General features: G+C 43.0%; 1 protein-coding gene across 1 annotated transcript in view; it reads left to right on the forward strand.

Annotated features, from left to right (window-relative positions):
- Positions 1-16,634, forward strand: part of LOC141139144 (C-type lectin domain family 2 member B-like) — a 47,811-nt gene extending 31,177 nt beyond the window's left edge. Inside the window, exons 6-7 of the mRNA XM_073624986.1 lie at positions 11,780-11,895; positions 14,320-16,634. Coding sequence (XP_073481087.1) covers positions 11,780-11,895; positions 14,320-14,422 — 219 coding nt within the window. The 3' untranslated portion in view covers positions 14,423-16,634. The remainder of the gene's footprint in view (positions 1-11,779; positions 11,896-14,319) is intronic.
- The last annotated feature ends 1,804 nt before the right edge of the window (positions 16,635-18,438 follow it).

Here is an 18,438-nt window from a genome sequence, read left to right on the forward strand (position 1 = left end):
TGGACAGTATTCCTGCCTGCTGCATGGACGATCCTTTGATCCTTTTGCTGCTGCTGACCACATCCCTGCCTGCTATCTGGACTAATGCTTTGGCTGTGCTGACATCTCTACCTGTACTGACTATTCCTGCCTGCTGCCTCTTTTGCTGTCGCTGTCCACGTTCCTGCCTGCTGCCTGGACCGATGCTCTTCTCTGTGGACCACTGCACTACTAAAACTGCAGGTAATCTTTTCTTTACCCTTTACTCAGCAGAATATATTTTGGGTTGTAATTGGTATGTACAGTACATGCTATGTGTTAGAAATATGAAGGGCCTTCAACAATGTGATAGGTTGGCAGGAATTTGTGTTTAATGTATGCTCCTAGAACAACTGACAGTGCTACTTGGATGTTGGGCCTCTGTATGTGGCCAGACTATGTAAAAGTCTCACACATTTGGTATCGCCACACTCAGGAGGAGTAGCAGAATGTATTTTGGGGTGTCATTTTTGCTATGTACATGCTATGTGTTGGAAATATCTTATGAATGGACAACTTTGTGTAAAAAAAAAAAAAAAAAAAAAAAAAAAAAAAAAAAAAAAAATGCGTTTTCATTTTTTTTTTCCACAGTTTCCAAAAACTTTGGGAAAAAAATGAACCATTCAAAAGACTAATTATGCCTCATAGATTATACGTTGGGGTGTTAGCTTTCCAAAATGGGGTCATTTTGTGGGCGTTTCCGTTGTCCTGGTGCTCCAGGGCCTTCAAAATTGTAATAGGTGGTTGAGAAATGAGATGTGTAATTTATGCTCCTAGAATGCCTGGAGCTGCTACTTCAATGTTGGGCCTCTGTATGTGGCCAGGCTGTGTAAAAGTCTCACACATTTGGTATCGCCATACTCAGGAGGAGTAGCAGAATGTATTTTGGGGTGTCATTTTTGCTATATACATGCTATGTGTTGGAAATATCTTATGAATGGACAACTTTGTGTTAAAAAAAAAAAAAAATGTGTTTTCATTTTTTTTTCCACAGTTTCCAAAAACTTTGGGAAAAAAATGAACCATTCAAAAGACTAAATATGCCTCATAGATTATACGTTGGGGTGTTAGCTTTCCAAAATGGGGTCATTTTGTGGGCGTTTCAATTGTCCTGGTGCTCCAGGGCCTTCAAAAGTGTGATAGGTTGTCATCATATGAGATGTGCAATTTATGCTCGTAAAACGCCTGATGGTGCTAGTTGGATGTTAGACCTCTGTATGTGGCCAGACTGTGTAAAAGTCTCACACACGTGGTATCACTATACTCAGGAGGAGTAGCAGAATGTATTTTGGGGTGTCATTGCAAGTATGCATGTGCTGTGTGAGAGAAATAACTTGTTGTTATGACAATTTTGTGCAAAAAAAAAAAAATTTCCAAGAATTGTGCGAAAAAATTACAACTTCAAAAAGCTCACCATGCCTCTTGCTAAATACGTTGGAATGTCTGCTTTCCAAAAAGGGGTAATTTGGGGGGTATTTGTACTTTCCTGGCTTGTTAGGGCCTCAAGAAATGAGATAGGCCTTCAGTACATCAGGTGTGATCAGATGTGATCATTTTTCAATGATTTGCACCATAGCTTGTAGACTCTATAACTTTCACAGAGACCAAATAATATACACTAATTTGGGTTATTTTTACTAAAGATATGTAGCAGTATACATTTTGGCCCAAATTTATGAAGAAAAATTACTTATTTGCAAAATTTTACAATAAAAACTAAGTGTTTTTTTTTTTTTCAAAAATTTCTCTCTTTTTTCGCTTATATTACAAAAAATAAAAAAACTAGCAGTGATTAAATACCACCAAAAGAAAGCTATGTTTGTGAGAAAAAAATGATAAAAATTTGGTTTGGGTACAGTGTAGCATGACTGAGTAATTGTCATTTAAAGTGTGAGAGCGCTGAAAGCTAGAATTTGGTCTGGGAAGGAAGGGTGTATAAAAGCCCTGTATTGAAGTGGTTAAAGTACAGCTTTATAAGCGACTTTAACAACCTAACTTTAATACTGGAAATAATTTAAAATTTTCTACAAAACATTTCCTTATTTGTACTGTGTATATTTACTGAATATAAAAGGCTGCAGTCTAATGCCCCGTACACACGGTCGGATTTTCGGTGGACAATGTCCGATCGGAGCGTGTTGTCGGAAATTCCGACCGTGTGTGGGCGCCATCGGACATTTTCCATCGGATTTTCCGACACACAAAGTTGGAGAGCAGGAGATAAAATTTTCCGACAACAAAATCCGATCGCGTCAATTCCGACCGTGTGTGGCCTGTTCCGACACACAAAGTGCCACGCATGCTCAGAAGAAATTCCGACACGGGACAGCTCGTTCTGGTAAACTTAGCGTTCGCAATGGATACAGCACTTTCGTCACGCTGCAATGTTAAAAATGGTTTAATACAGCGCACTCTCTTCTTCTTTATAATGTGACAAGAATTAAGTAGTTTTGCTGCTCATATTCACACACACTTCTCACAAAGTTTTATTTGTGTTTTTTTTAGTGGGATTCCCTGAATATATTCTTATTAGTTGTCACATCTGACAGTTTTATATTTTTATTATTTTTTTTTTTTTTTTTTTGGATTTTAAGCCTTTTTTTTTTTTCTTTAATGTTTGGATTTTTTCCAAGGCTGATCTTTGTTCAATGTTTTTATTTTTACTCCAGAATATTTTTGTGTGTGTTTTGTGTGTCAAGTTACCCCAACACCATTGATATCTTTTATTATTTAATCTCCAGGAGATTGTTTGGTGTTGGTGTCCCTTGTTCATTTCACATTGTATATTTGAAATGTACCTGAATCCTCACAAACCAACTGTCCTTTTTGAAGTAAAACACATAGGAGAGTATAATTCAAAACAAAAATCCTTTATTAAGGGATCAGAACCAAACAAAGAGGAAGGCAACACTGGATCAACAGCAGAAATTAGTGAAGCCTGGGACCCCCACGGCAGACAACAATTCTTCAACATCAAAATTGGTGGCCTGAGGAGTCCATATCTAAGGGAGGGCAGTCTGGTCCGGGATTCGCAGAGATCTGGATAGCAGCAGATGACATCTGTGTCCCCAGGCTGTGGTACCACAAGAGGCTGCATCTTTTGGCCGACCAGACTGAACCCAGGGCAATCACTGTCTGGTCTTCCTTCCACGCTTCCTTCCGGGCTGTGGCTGTGCAGTTGGAGATGTGGCAGGAGGAGGACTGGGGGGACCTGGAGGAGGACTGGGGGGACCTGGAGGAGGACTGGGGGGACCTGGAGGAGGACTGGGGGGACCTGGAGGAGGACTGGGAGGACCTGGAGGAGAGGGAGGAGGAGGAGGAGGACCTGCAGGAGGAGGAGGAGGACCATCCCAAAGATGTGTCTGAGGTGTAATTTGGCCCCTCATACCTTTTCTCCAGAGCCTCCGATATGAGGGCCTCACACATGACTTTTTGGCCCTCCTCCATCCTCTGCATTTTATAGGCTATGAAGGCAGCAATGTTCTCCTCCATGGTGTGTGGTGCTCCCAGGACCTCTGTAGCCCTCCAAAAGAATGCTATAGCAGCCTCCTCTAGGGTTATCCTCCTACTGCCACTTTCTATTTTCAGGGGGGGTGGAGGGACCTGCAGATCAGCCAGCCGGCTCGGCCACCTCCTGGATGAGACTTCACTGTGTATGAAAAAGGGACATGGTTGTAATGTTTTGCTTCATCAATCACAATCCTAAATTAGTACTCCCAACTAACATCTAGTTAACATCATTTATTGGACAAGCAGAAATATTTAGAGGAATGCTATACCTGGCTCAATCTGGGCTCCTCCACATATCGCCTGGAAGGCCCAGGTTGGGCGTCAGAAGCCTCAGCCAGGGGGGAAGGAAGCGTGGAAGGAAGACTGGAGAGGGATGGCCTGGGTTCAGTCTGGCCTGCCAGAAAATGCAGCCTGTCGTAGTACAACATCCTGGGGACATAGATGTCATCTGCTGCTCCAGATCTCTGTGAATCCAGGACTTTCTTGCGCTCCCTTAGATATGTGCTCCTCAGGCCACCAATGAAAATCTTTAAATAGGTGATGTCTGCCGTGGGGATCACCTGCTTCACAATTTCACACAATTGCTCCAGTGCTGCCTTCCTCTTTGCTTGGTTCTTGAAATGGGGGTGGGTAATCTCCCACAGACAGGGCAGCTCACTTAGCATCTCTACGAATACTGACATGAAGTCATTGTCTTTCATTAAGATATCCATGTTCACTGCAAGACACAACACAAGACAAAGCCTAATGTCACACAAAACTCTCCTAATCTTATTACAATATAGGCCTCAATCTAGAAGCAGTATAGGCACAAGTTTGTCTCTTGCCTTCGTTCTTACGATCGGCGCGTCCAATGCTCCTTCCTCCGCTCACAGATCGTACGTAATAGGCACGTGTGTTACGCTTTATACACACTGCGCATGCGTGTAACTCCGCCCGCCCCTGACGTTCTTTCTAGTCTATTCCCTGCCCCTTTTCGTTCGGCGCAGTGGGTGAAGAGCATGATGGCGGAGTTACAGCAGGTGCATGCTAATTCTAGCAACGAGGAGGAGGAGGAAAGCCCGGATCCAGGCACGTCCCGATCCAGAAGGAGACGTTTTAAGGCCACAAATATGTCGTTTGGGGAGATGTTGGAGATGGTCGACATCATGAGGAAGTTCGACTATGACGGAAAATATGGGCCTTACCCCCACCCCAACATCCGAAAGGCAAAAATCATTGCTAAAGTGATCAAAAGCCTTCACAGGAATTTCGGGGTACGAAGATCTAAAGATCAGCTCAGGAAGCGGTGGTCGGACCTGAAGTTGAGAGAGCCAGAGCAGTACCGAAAGATCCGGAGAGTGCTGCAAAAAAGTAAGTAGTTGTGCTGTGTTCCTATTCTTTCTGTCTTTATTCCGTTCGTTCTGCTCCATATGCTTTTATTAATTGTAACGTTTAAAAGGGCAACTTTAATGTTCATGGGCCCATTATTAGTTCGTATCAAACATTTTTCTTTCGGCCTCTAGAACACCATTGTTTAGGCCATATGCATTTTCACACATTTTTTGGGGCCTACTTGGATGCCAAATATTTGTTTGTGTAGATGGGTTTGTTACTAGAATGAAATGCCAACTAGATTCTGTGTAAGGAGAGGACACTGAGCAGCTGTTTTCACATCTGGACACTGGAGCACTAGTGTGGGACACAAGAACACCATTTTTATTAGGGGGGGCACACAGGTGCTCCAGTGTATACTATAGGGGGGCTACATCTGTGAAGCTTGTACCAAACAGGTAAAGTATTGCAGCTTGACAAAGGGCAATAAAAAATATACATCTTGGAACTCGGCTAAAATAGACAATTGTACCCCACTTCCAAGCAATGTTTCCTATTTATAGTTCTGTCATCAAATATCTGTGTGCTAAGTATACCATTTTTGTTTTACAAAGGGAGAAAAGACTCGGAGGACACCCCTCATCCCAAGAGAACACAGACCCCCCACCTATGGAAGAAGGTGAAATACCACCAACACAAGAAGCTGAGCAGGAGAAAGAAGATGTGGTGGAGATTGGCACCACAACAGGTGAGTGTCTGCGACCACAGGCTCAGGTAAAAGAGATGGATGTTTGCAGATTTTTGAGACCTTTTTTTTTGTTCTTTATCTCTTTTTAGGTGATCGTGATGTGAGGGATCCTGAACGTTTCACATCTGAAAGTGCCCAGATACTGATCGGGGAGATCATGGGGTGTAATCTCGAATTGCACAACATACAGCAACAAATCAGTGATGTTATTAAAAAAAATAATAACATCATTAATGTTTTGGGGCGAATTTAAACCCCACAAAATCACCTGTTTTATTGTGGTCCAATCTTCTAAAAATGTTTTCAATGTTTAGAAAAGCCAAATTTGGAGGATGCACACAGTGTGCCAACATGTGCTATCTGCCATCACGGGAGATCAATGGACGCGTTTTGGGGGTGCAACCCCTTCCTCAATTATAAAGTCGTGTTGAGGAAGGGCTTGCTCCCCCAAAACACGTCCCTTGATCCCCCCTGATGGCAGATAGCACATGTTGACATTCGTAAATTGGTGTGCATCTTCCAAATTTGGCTTTTCCAGGGGTGATTTCCATCCATCTGAACGCTATATCAAACCCAGTTCCTAAATACTGATGTCTGATATAGCCTTCAGGTTTTACCATATGTGAACTTTGTAAGTTCAAGTTTTTTGGCTTTCTTGTTGGTTTTACACAGGCCTGTTTTATCTGAAATGGATATTTCGATTTTTGATCATGCTACTGCAAAAATTGTTATACAACAAACATGTTGGTTTGTTTTAAAAACCTTTCATAAATGCACATGTGATTGTGCAGGTATAAAAAAAGTGGCTTACTCAAGAATGTGTGGATTATTGTCTCAACACTACAACACTTTTGGGGTGATGTAATTGCTCTTTTATGCAAAAATGGGGGTTATTTCCTAAGGGCAAATCCACTTTGCACTACAAGTGCAGGTTCATTGCAGTTGCAAGTGCACTTGTAGTAAAATGTGTTTTTGCATTTAGGAAGTACCAGCCAACACTGTTTTTTATAAGGTTACCCAATCACGACATTTTCTGCACTCAACACATTTCTGTCAGGGTCAGCTAAAACAAACACAAGCAGTAAATGTCCACAAAGAATTTCTTTTGGTTGTTTTTTATTTGAAAAAGGTTTCACAGATTGTCTTGCATATTGATAGCCCCCCTACCCGCAAAGAACTCCAGGTATCGTAACCGGACATCACGGGCACTCAGGGAGGGCAAGCCAGGACGGCCACTTTTAAGCGCCGTCAGTGTTGATGGATTTGGGATTCCGACCTCAGGCCCAACTGAGCCAGCATAGTTGGCTGAATGTTTTCTTAAAAAATTATGGAGAACACAGCAGGCAAGTATTATATGGTTCAGTTTATACTCCGCCATATGGATGGGTGTCAGAAATAATCGGAACCGGCTGGCCAGGATTCCAAATGTGTTCTCCACCACTCTTCGGGCTCTGGCCAGCCGGTAATTAAAAACCCTCTGTTCCGGGGTGAGGGTCCTCATCGGGAATGGCCGCATCAGGTGGTCCCCCAGCGCAAATGCTTCATCAGCAATGAACACAAATGGGAGACCTTCAACATTGTCCTCTGGAGGTGGCAAGTCCAAGCTGCCATTCTGGAGACGCCTGTAGAACTCCGTCTGGGCGATGACTCCACCATCGGACATCCGGCCATTCTTCCCCACGTCCACATACAAGAAGTCGTAATTAGCCGACACCACCGCCAACATCTCTATACTATTAAACCCCTTGTAATTATAATAGTACAACCCCGAGTTGGGTGGTGGGACGATGTGGACGTGTTTCCCATCAATTGCCCCTCCGCAGTTAGGAAAGTCCCACCGCTGGGCAAAGTGGGAGGCCACAGTCTGCCATTCCTGTGGCGTTGAAGGAAACTGTTGAGGAAAAAACAATAAACATTACTATTTTTTCACAGAAACATGGCAAGCAGATTATACACAAACATTATGGGGCAACCTCCAGATAGCATTTATTAAGGGGAATTTAACAACAACAAAGTATAAGGTACACCTATCATATTCCCCCTCCCCCCCTCATGGGCCATTTCTAACATTATAGGGGGGAACTCTTGGACAGGTAACCCTCTTCACTTCATTGAGAGATGAATGCCTAAATACAGGGTATTACTTGGAACAGCCCCTCCTTAGTTACACTATTGGCAGACCACTGGACAGGTAAGAAGTGTCATAATACAAAGATATAAATACACACTGTACACATTTGAGCACATTTGAACATTCTGCTATTACCTATCAAGATAATAATAGGATACAAAAACTTTAAACAGTACCATTTGAAAGTATACAGGCAGGCCCTTGCACTACATGCTTTGGGGAATTCATCCATAAATCTGACCAGTAAAGAGGTGGGTATAGTGTGTATGGGTTTGGCAAAGTCAGCAGATAGATGATTGAGGATAGAGAATTGGGATCAGCTGACTTAGCAGTTGGGGGAGGGAGGGTTACAAAAAATTTGGGGACACCACAAAAAAAAGCCTCTGGCACTCTGCCTGAATTTAAATAAAAAATAACATTTCCAAACATTTTAGGGGGTGTTTGGGGTAAAGCACTACTATAGAGCTGATAAAATACATTGTTAAGTGACTACATGAGGTGAATATAGGGGCAGGAGACACCATGCTGGAGAGGTTATTGAAGGGCAAATATGTATGAAGGACATAAAATAATAATTACATAAAAATCCAGCATGCATGAGAACAAAGGGGACATTCACAGCATATTACAATCATGGTAATTAGGGAATGAGGAAAGAAATACAATATATTAGCAAACATTCAATACAATAAAATGTGATATAAAAGGAAAAAAATCTTACCTTCATATACTCCTTCTGCAGGACCTGGATGATGGCAGAACAGGTCTCTGGGATAATGATACCCAGAGCCTGGGGGGAGATGCCTGTCAAGAACTTCAAGTCCTGCAGACTTCTCCCTGTGGCCAAATACCGCAAGGTAGCGACCAACCTCTGCTCCGGAGTGATGGCTTGCCTCATGCAGGTATCCTGCCTGCTAATATAGGGGGTCAGCGAAGCCAACAAACGGTGAAACACGGGGTCCGTCATCCTGAGAAAGTTCCTGAAATCATCAGGATTATTCTCACGGATCTCACGAAGCAAAGGCATATGAGAGAACTGGTCACGCTGAAGCAACCAATTCTTGGTCCATGAACTCCTCCTCACCCTGTTCATGGACTGGACTTGTGTCAAGGTCAGGACCCCAACACCAAGCCCCTGCACAGCACGAACTCTACGAGGAGTACGCATATGAAACATGGCTAGAAAACGGTCGGCTGCTCAGAACAAAGTAACAGAACGCACTGAAGAACAGCAAGGCCTGTGAAGAGCGACCTGAAAAACAGCAGCGAGCAGGCAAGATCACACAGAAAACTCCGATACGAACTGACTGCACGTACTGAAGAGCAGATACAAACCCACAAGCACAAACTGAACGGCAGAAAACGATCTGAAAGCCACGAGTCTGAAAAAGCGCGAATCGTCTCTCACCAAACTTTTACTAACACGAGATTAGCAAAAGGAGCCCAAAGGGTGCCGCGCTTGGTTCTGAACCGGCCTTTTCTAGTCTCGTCGTACGTGGTGTACGTGACCGTGTGGTTGTCGATCGGAAATTCCGACAACTTTGTGCGACTGTGTGTAGGCAAAACAAGTTTGAGCCAACATCCGTCGGAAAAAATCCTAGGATTTTGTTGTCGGAATGTCCGAACAAAGTCCGACCGTGTGTACGCCCTATAAGATCTTGCGGACAGATTGACAAAAACGATGCCTGCTATGATGTTCAGGTTGTGGTGTGTGTGGTTTTTTTATTTTTTATTTTTTTAAAAAATTGGAATGTAGCCCATTCCTTTACTCACAGGTGCATAAATATCAGGTCATGTATAAATCCGTAAAAAACAAAACAGTCGGCATTGCTGATAAGTATATTACACACGTGAATACATGCAATCATGTGTGTAAATAACATCTCTGCTATATTAGATAGCAGTGTGGGAGCTAAAAAGATATATTATTTTTTTTTTTTTTTTTTTATACATATACACTCTATTCTTCTAGAAGCACATTTGTGAGGTCAGGCACTTATGTTGGAGAGAAGGCCTGGCTCGCAGTCTCCGCTCTAATTCATCCCAAATGTGTTCTCTCGGGTTGAGTTCAGAACTCGGTGCAGACCAGTCAAGTTCCTCCACCCCAAACTCTCATCCATGTATTTATGGACCTTGCTTTGTGCACTGGTCCAAACCATTTGGTGGAGGGGGGATTATGGTGTGAGGTAAATTTTTCAGGGGTTGGGCTTGGCCCCTTAGTTCTAGTGAAGGGAGCTCTTAAGGCGTCGGCCTACCAAGACATTTTGAACAATTTCATGCTCCCAACTTTGTGCGAACAGTTTGGGGATGGCCCCTTCCTGTTCCAACATGACTGCACACCAGTGCACAAAGCAAGGTCCATAAAGACATGGAGGAGCGAGTTTGGGGTGGAGGAACTTGACCGGCCTGCACAGAGTCCCAACCTCAACCCAATAGAACACCTTTGGGATGAATTAGAGCGCAGACTGCAAGCCAGGCATTCTTGTCCAATATCAGCGCCTGACCTCACAAATGCACTTCTGGAAGAATGGTCAAACACCCTCATAGACACTCCTAAACCTTGTGGGCAGCCTTCCCAGAAAATTTGAAGCTATTTATAGTTGCAAAGGATGGGCCAACTCAATATTTAACCCTACGGACTAAGATTGGGATGCCATTAAAGTTCATGTAAAAAGCAGGTGTCCCAATACTTTTGACAATATAGTGTATAAATGCACATACTATATGGACCATACTCACATTTTCTGCCCAGGAACTTTCTGCCAGGAAGATCTGGTGTTCATACATCATGTGCCAGGACCCTAATTGAGAAGCAGCTTTTTCCTCAGAGCAGAGCGAGTGGTGATTCAGGCCATGGGTGGGTGTGCTGTATAAATAGAGAAGAGAAGCTGGTACAAAAGTGGAAGGCAAAGCTTTAAAAAGATGAGGAGGAGGATACAGGTAGCTGAAAATAATTGTATTTTCTCTACTTCCCACTAGTGGGAGCTCCATCGGTGTTTAAGGTCTAGTGTCCTGTACGCATGCCTACACATCTGTAGTTGCAGGGCAAATGACAGGTTCTCATGAAAAAATGCCCTTAGTTTCTGGTATACTTGGGTCATTGGAGAGGATTATTCAGTGTCCAACATACTGCAGAGCCCCAATTGAATATATTTAATGCTCTGAGTCTAATCTTTCTCCAAGAAACACAGCTCTGAAGACAAGCAGACTAAGGACATGGATTACTGGTACCATGTCCTGGGGTTTGATGAGACCAAGATAAACTTATTTGGTTCAGATAGTGTCAAGCGTGTGTGGGGGCAACCAGGTGAGGAGTGCAAAGATAAGTGTGTCTTGCCTACAGTCAAGCATGGTGGTGGGAGTGTCATGGTCTGGCGCTGCATGAGTGCTGCCGGAACTGGAGAGCTACAGTTCAATGAGGGAACTATGAATGCCAACATGTACTGTGACATACTGAAGTGGAGCATGATCCCCTCCCTTTGGAGACTGGGCCGCAGGGCAGTATTCCAAGATAACGACCCCAAACACACCTCCAAGATGACCACTGCCTTGCTAAAGAAGCTGAGGGCAAAGGTGATGGACTGGCCAAGCATGTCTCCAGAGCTAAACCCTACTGAGCATCTGTGGGGCATCCTCAGACAGAAAGTGGAGGTGCGCCAAGTCTCTAACATCCACCAGCTCTGTGATGTCGTCATGGAGGAGTGGAAGAGGACTCCAGTGGCAACCTGTTAACCCTCTTGGGCATGGAGTTCACCAGAGCTTAAGGCAGTGCTGGAAAATAATGGTGGCCACACAAAATATTGACACTTTGGGCTCACTTAGGGGTGTACTCACTTTTGTTGCCAGCGGTTTAGACATTAATGGCTGTGTGAGTTATTTTGAGGGGACAGCAAATTGACACTGTACACTCACTACTTTACATTGTAGCAAAGTCTCATTTCTTCAGTGTTGTCGCATGAAAAGATATATAATAAAACCTTCCTCTTTTCCTTTTCCTTTTTCCTTTCCTTTCCCTTCCCTACTCATAAAAAAAGTTATTTTTATTGTCCGTCTTACAGCAACAGATTGAGGAACTCGTCCTGTTGCGGCATGATCACTGGATTGGTCTACAAAAGGATTCTGGGAGTAAAGAGTGGAAGTGGGTGAATGGATCGATCTACAGGGGCTCTGTGAGGTAAGTGCTCTGAGCAATAAGACTTAACGAGCTAGATTGTGGCACTTGATGTGTGTACCTGTTCGTCTTTATTGTGACTGTTGCTATGCATTTCACAGGTATGAAGTGCAGGCATGTAGAGGTGCACATTCCTTGCAAAAGCTTTTAGCAGTCCTCCAGGTCAAATAATTGGTCTTTCTTATCAGACAAAGCTCTGACACTTTTTTTTTTTTTTTTTTTTTTTGAAAGTGTCATTTTTGTTCTTGCGCCCCATTCCCACCCTTTATACATTTGTTGGCCATACTGATGGGCCAATAGGAGGTGGAGGGAAAGGGTAAGCTTCAGTGTTGCCAGCAAGTTTTGGAGCATTTTAGGTGTAGTGGAATGATAGAAAATTACTGAAGGCAAATGCCTGTAATTGTCTACCTGTCAAAGGCTTGGAAACCAACCAGTTTGATTCAAAAGCATGTTTAACCTTCTTCTCCTATTTAAAATGGTTTTTGTGTTTTTATATACTGTCATACTTGGGAAAACAGGTTTTATGGTACTTCTACCTTCCCATAGTTGCCAATATTCCCCAAAAAATTTTAGGGACAATTGTGTTTTTTTTTTGTTTTTTTTTTCAGAAACCAAGTGTAGGTGAAGCAATATGTTAGGGGGCGTGGCATTCTTTTTGTGGGCTGTGTCCAAAAGCAGTTGTAGCACAAAATGGGTGTGGCTTAAATTTTCTTCTAAATATTGGACGTGGCTTAAAGGGGGTGTGGTTTAAATTGAGTCTTTACCATCAGAACCCTCCTTTACCATCACAGCGGTCTCCCCAGTTCAATGTGGTCAGACCGGTCTCACCAGTGCAATATGATCAGAGCAGGACCCACCTGGCTTTTTGTCACGCAGACTTCTCTATGGGGGTGTCCTTTCTAGGTCTTGGTGGTGTGGCTCAGCCTCACAGCAGGAAGTCTGCTCTGCGTTTAGATGCACCCGGAGGGACTAGTCCTCTCCCCCTCCTCCCAGCACTTTGTAAACTTTGAGAGGAGTGCGGACACCGAGAGTACAAAAGACTTCACCTGTCTGCCCCCTCCCCAGCTGAGTTGCAAACCAAGACATGGCTCCTCCTTTACCGCTCTGTATATGCTGCAGCCGGCTCCAGTGATCGGCCAGGCTGCCTCTCCAGATGCTGCTGCATCCGCCATGCTCTGCCACTTTGTCACATCCTGATGTCTGTCCCACTGTCCGGGACATTGGCAGATGGTCTGATTTCCGGAAATGTTCCAGGAAAATCGGTAGTGTTGGCAACTATGCCTTCCCAGATAATCACTTTGCCCGGTGCTCAGACTTCGAGGCTGCCGATATTTCCCAGCAAACCAGGATCAGAACAAATGGTTGGCACACTTAGTGCCAAACATCTCTTCTTCCTATACTGTCATTTTCTACAAATTACTGGCCACCTCCACAATCCGCTTTTCTCCCATCTCGTCCTCAGACACCTCACTGTTTTCCAAATACGTATTCTGATAAAAATCCTGTCTGGTCTTATTAGACAGTGATCCATACCAGTAAATGAAGGCAAATACCATCCAGCCTAAGTGAACCCATTCACTAACTACCACTTTATTACTAGTTCACGAAAAGTGAAACTAAACATCCATCCATGAGAGCAATCATTTAACCACTTGCCGACCGCGCTATAGCCGAATGACGGCTACAGCACGGATAGCTAGTCCTGGGAGGCCAGGCGGCGCGCTTTGAGATCTGTGTCCAGAGAACATTGCTGATCACACGTTTGGGTAAAGAGCCAATCAGCGGCTCTTTAACATGTGATCAGCTGTGTCCAATCACAGCTGATCACAGATGTAAATAGAAGCCGGTTATCAGATAGAAGAGAGCCCATAACCGGCTTCTCTAAAAACCTCTACACTGATAATCAGGGCACTGCCAACTGACCACCAGTGCTGCCAATGTGTTCCCACCAGTACCTCCTCATCAGGGTCACCTATCAGTGCCGCCTCATCAGCGCACATTAATGAAGGAGAAAAATTGCCTGTTTCCAAACTTTTATCAAACTATGAAAGGTGCGTGGGGTTTTTTTTTTTTTCCCAAAATGTTCAGTCTTTCATTCGTTTGTTTAGTTGTTTAGCAAACAATAAAAAAATCCCAGTGGTGATTAAAAACCACCAAAAAGTTCTATCTGTGTGAAAAAAGTGATACAAATTTTTTTTTTTTTTTTTGAGTACAGTGTTTCATGACTGTGCAATTGTCATTCAAAGTGTGACAGTGCTGAAAGCTGAAAAATTGGTCTGGGCAGGAAGGCAGTAAAAGTGCCCGGTAGGCAAGTGGTTAAACTTTGTGCCATCTGATGCCAAAGTTTCTGTTGGCTGGTATTCATTCATGGAAATGGTCTGGTGCTCTCTTCATTGTTCCATAACCTGGTGTTTTGTGTTTTCACAGAGGTGGCGATGATCCGCAGATGAACTGTGCGTACATTAATGGTGGTATTGGGGCTCTGGACTGCTCCTCAGCAAGAGCCTGGATCTGCATGAAGTCCCTCTGAAATGTGGTCACATCAGCAGAGGCGAGACAGGCTAACTAGATCACTTCTGTGATAGGACGGTGTCTGGATAAGATGTCTCTAGCCAATACAAAGAATTATATGTCCATGTGTTGGAGGAGACTGGCAGACTTTAGGGTCCTCCCTGTTTCTGGAGGTGAGGCATCCTGGTATCTTCACCAGATCTCCTCCTGTATGACTTGCTTCAAGACTGCTGTAGTCACCTGAGCTAGGGTTTGTTTTTTTTTTCACCATGACTAAACTCTAGTTCTGCACTGAAATCAATGTATATATTATCCCTGAGAGATGTGATGTACCAACTACAGCAATCTGCAGTGTCTGATGGGCAACGATCCCAAGCACTGCAGTTTTATACTGTATATGTCAAATGCCGTGTACACACGAGTGGACCTTTCGAAGGACTCTGAAGGACTTTCGACGGAGTTCCGACTAAACAGACTTGCCTACACACAATCATGCCAAAGTCCGACTGATTCGAACGTGATGACGTACGACCGGACTAGAATACGGAAGTTCATAGCCAGTAGCCAATAGCTTCCCTTGCGTCGTTTTTCGTCCGTCGGACTAGCATACAGACAAACAGATTTTTCGACCGGACTCGAGTCCGTCGGAAATATTTGAAACATGCTCTATTTCTAAAGTCCATCTGATTTTTCGACAGCAAAGGTCCGATGAAGCCCACACACGATCGAATTGTCCAGCGGATTCGTTCTGTCGGACCTTTGTTGTCAAAGTCCGGTCGTGTGTACACGGCAAAAGGGTTTTATTTGTTTTAGAAGTAAAACATGACCTGACAAGAACATTCCGTTATGAAAGAGAGGCATGTGTCATTTAACCACTTGCCATCCATTGTACTTGTATTAATGTCATGGAAGCAAGCGGTTATACCAGGAGCCACAGGCGTGATCCTGGAACCGGTTTTTCAGCCAGTGATTAGCTGTCGGGTAAAAACGATCTGGGCAGGTATAGAACCAACTTACACTTTTACACCACTGGGCAGGACCCAGACCCCTGATGACTCAATAAAGAATACCAGTCACTGCCCAATAAAGGTAAATTAGAAAGAAAAAAAATGAATTTAAATAACCCCCCCCCCCCATATGCCTGGGCATACATGCTAATGCACATTGTAGGTCCAGCATGCATATGTAAACAGGGATTGCACCATACAGTACATGGCCGTGAATGTTGGAGTGAGAGCAATACTTCTAGGGCTATAATTCATGATTAACTCTAAAATGATGACCTGTAAACGCTTTTAAAGCATCGGTTATGGACAATTTTATGTAGCAAAGTTTGTTGCCATGTCCAGTTCGACTCCTCCCCTCTCCTCACGCCGATCAGTACAGCGTGTGAGCTGGGTGCAGCAGCACTGTGGGCTGGATCTGAAGTGCCCACAGCGCTGATCGGTGCTCATCCATCAATATTCTGACTTATCCATGCTCCATCCATCCTCCTTCATGGATCATCTGTGCCACATCAGTGATGATCCTTCCGACATCCATGCAACATCAGTGCTCATCTGTGCCACATCGGTACTCATCTGTGCCACATCGGTGCTCATCCGTGCCACATCGGTGCTCATCTGTGCCACATCAGTGCCTCACAAAAGTGTAATAGGTAGTCAAATTAAGAGGTGTAATTTTATGTCCCTAGAACTCCTGATGGTGCTCCCTGCATGTTGGGCCTCTGTATGTGGCCAGGCTGTGTAAAAGTCTCACACATGTGGTATCGCCATACTCGGGAGTAGCACAATATATTTTGGGTTGTAATTTTTGCTATGTACATATGTTAGAAATATATTCTATAAAATGGACAACTTTGTGTAAAAAAAAAAATAAACAAATTATTATATATACACACGTTGTTTTTATTTTCTTTCCACGTTTTTTCAAAAACTTGTGAAAAAAAATGAGATGTTCAAAAGACTCATTATGCCTCATAGAATATACGTTGGGTGTTTGCTTTCCAAAACTGGGCAATTTTTTGGGCGTTTCCATTGTCCTGGTGCTCCAGGGCCTTCAAAAGTGTAATAGGTAGTCAAGAAATTATATGTGTAATTCATGTCCCTAGAATACGTGACTGTGTTCCCTGCATGTTGGGCCTCTGCATGTGGCCATGCTGTGTAAAAGTCTCACATGTGGTATCGACATACTCCTGAGGAGTAGCAAAATGTGTTTTGGGGTGTAATTTATGATATGCATATGCTGTATGTGAGAAATAACTTATGACAATTTTGTGAAAAAAATAAATAAATAAATAAAAAAATAAAATATATATATAATTCAGTTTGCAAATAATTGTGAGAAAAATTTACAACTGCAATAAACTCACCATTCTACATACTAAATACCTTGGAATGTCTACTTTCCAAAAAGGGGTCATTTGGGGGGTTTTTGTACTGTCCTGGCAGGGTCTCAAGAAATGAGATAGGCCGACAGTACATCAGGTGTGATCAATTTTCAGTGACTTGTACCACAGCTTGTAGACTCTATAACTTTCACAAAGACCAAATAATTTACAGTGATTTGGGTTATTTTTACCAACGATATGCAGCAGTATAAATTTTGCCCAAAATTTATGAAGAAAAATTATTATTTTACTATGAAAAAGAAGACAAAAAAGTTTTTTTTTTTTTTTTTTTGTTTTTTAATTACAACATTTTTTTTTTTTTTTTTATAGCGCAAAAAATTAAAAACCTAGACGTGATTAAATACCACCGCAAGGAAGCTCTATTTGTGTGAAAAAAGGACAAAAATGTCATATGGGTACAGTATTGCATGACTGAGTAATTGTCATTCAAAATGTGAGCACCGAAATCTGAAAATTTGGTCTGGGCAGGAAGGGGGTTTAAGTGGGCAAGTGGTTAAAATGAGTGCATATTAGATATGAGCCATTGTGAAGACTTCATTACCTCAAACCACCATGTAACCCTTGTAGCCAAGAATGTTTACTGTGGATCATATCTGGTTAGAACGGATCCAAGTGGGGGATATGTAGGCTATACACTGATCAGCCATAACACGAAAGGGAAGTAAAGTGGATAACATTGGTTGTCTCGTTACAATAGCATCTGAAAGTGGGTGGGATATATTAGGCAGCAAGTGAACATGTTGTCCCTGAAGTTATTATATTGAAAGCAGGAAAATGGGCAAGCGTAAGGATTTGAGTGACTTTAAAAAGGGCCAAATTGTAATGAGTGGATCACTGCAACTCTTAGGGCAACTTCAATTTTCTCGGCTCGTCATACGTCACAGCGTTCTTGACGTTCGGAATTTCCAACAAGATTTGTGTGACCGTGTGTATGCAAGACAAGTTTGAGCCAACATCCTTCTGAAAAAAAAACATGGATTTTGTTGTCGGAATGTGCAATCGTGTGTACGCGGCATTAGAAAGCGCTCCCTAGGACACACTTAACCCTTTGATCGCCCCTGGTGTTAACCCCTTCCCTACCAGTGTCATTTATACAGTGTCAGTGCATTTTTTTTTTAGGACTGATCACTGTATTGGTGTCACTGGTCCCCAAAAAGTGTCACTCAGTGTCCAATTTGTCCTCCGCAATGTCGCAGTCCCGCTAAAAATCACCGATCACTAGTAAAAACAATTAAAAAAATAAAAACTCCCTCAAGCTATCCTATAGTTTGTAGAAGCTATAACTTTTGCGCAAACTAATCAATATACACAGATTCCAATTAATAAAGCTTGGAGTAAAAGAATTCAAATTGTTTAGCTATGTCCTTATTTTTAGAGAAGAGCGTGCCCTGCTTATTTCGTATGTGATGGATCGTAGACGAGTTTTTAGAAGCCTGTACCATACATGCTGGTAGCCTCTCACTTTCATTGCCATGTTTATAGAAAACTTTTTGTCTCAGAACATAGGGGGTTATTTACTAAAGGGAAATCCACTTTGCACTGCAAGTGCACTTGAAAGTGCAGTCGCTGTAGATCCAAGGGGGACATGCAAGGAAAATAAAAAACAGCATTTTAGCTTGCACATG

The sequence above is a fragment of the Aquarana catesbeiana genome, linkage group LG04 (genome assembly GCF_042186555.1).
Source record: "Aquarana catesbeiana isolate 2022-GZ linkage group LG04, ASM4218655v1, whole genome shotgun sequence".
Taxonomy (NCBI): Eukaryota; Metazoa; Chordata; class Amphibia; order Anura; family Ranidae; genus Aquarana; species Aquarana catesbeiana.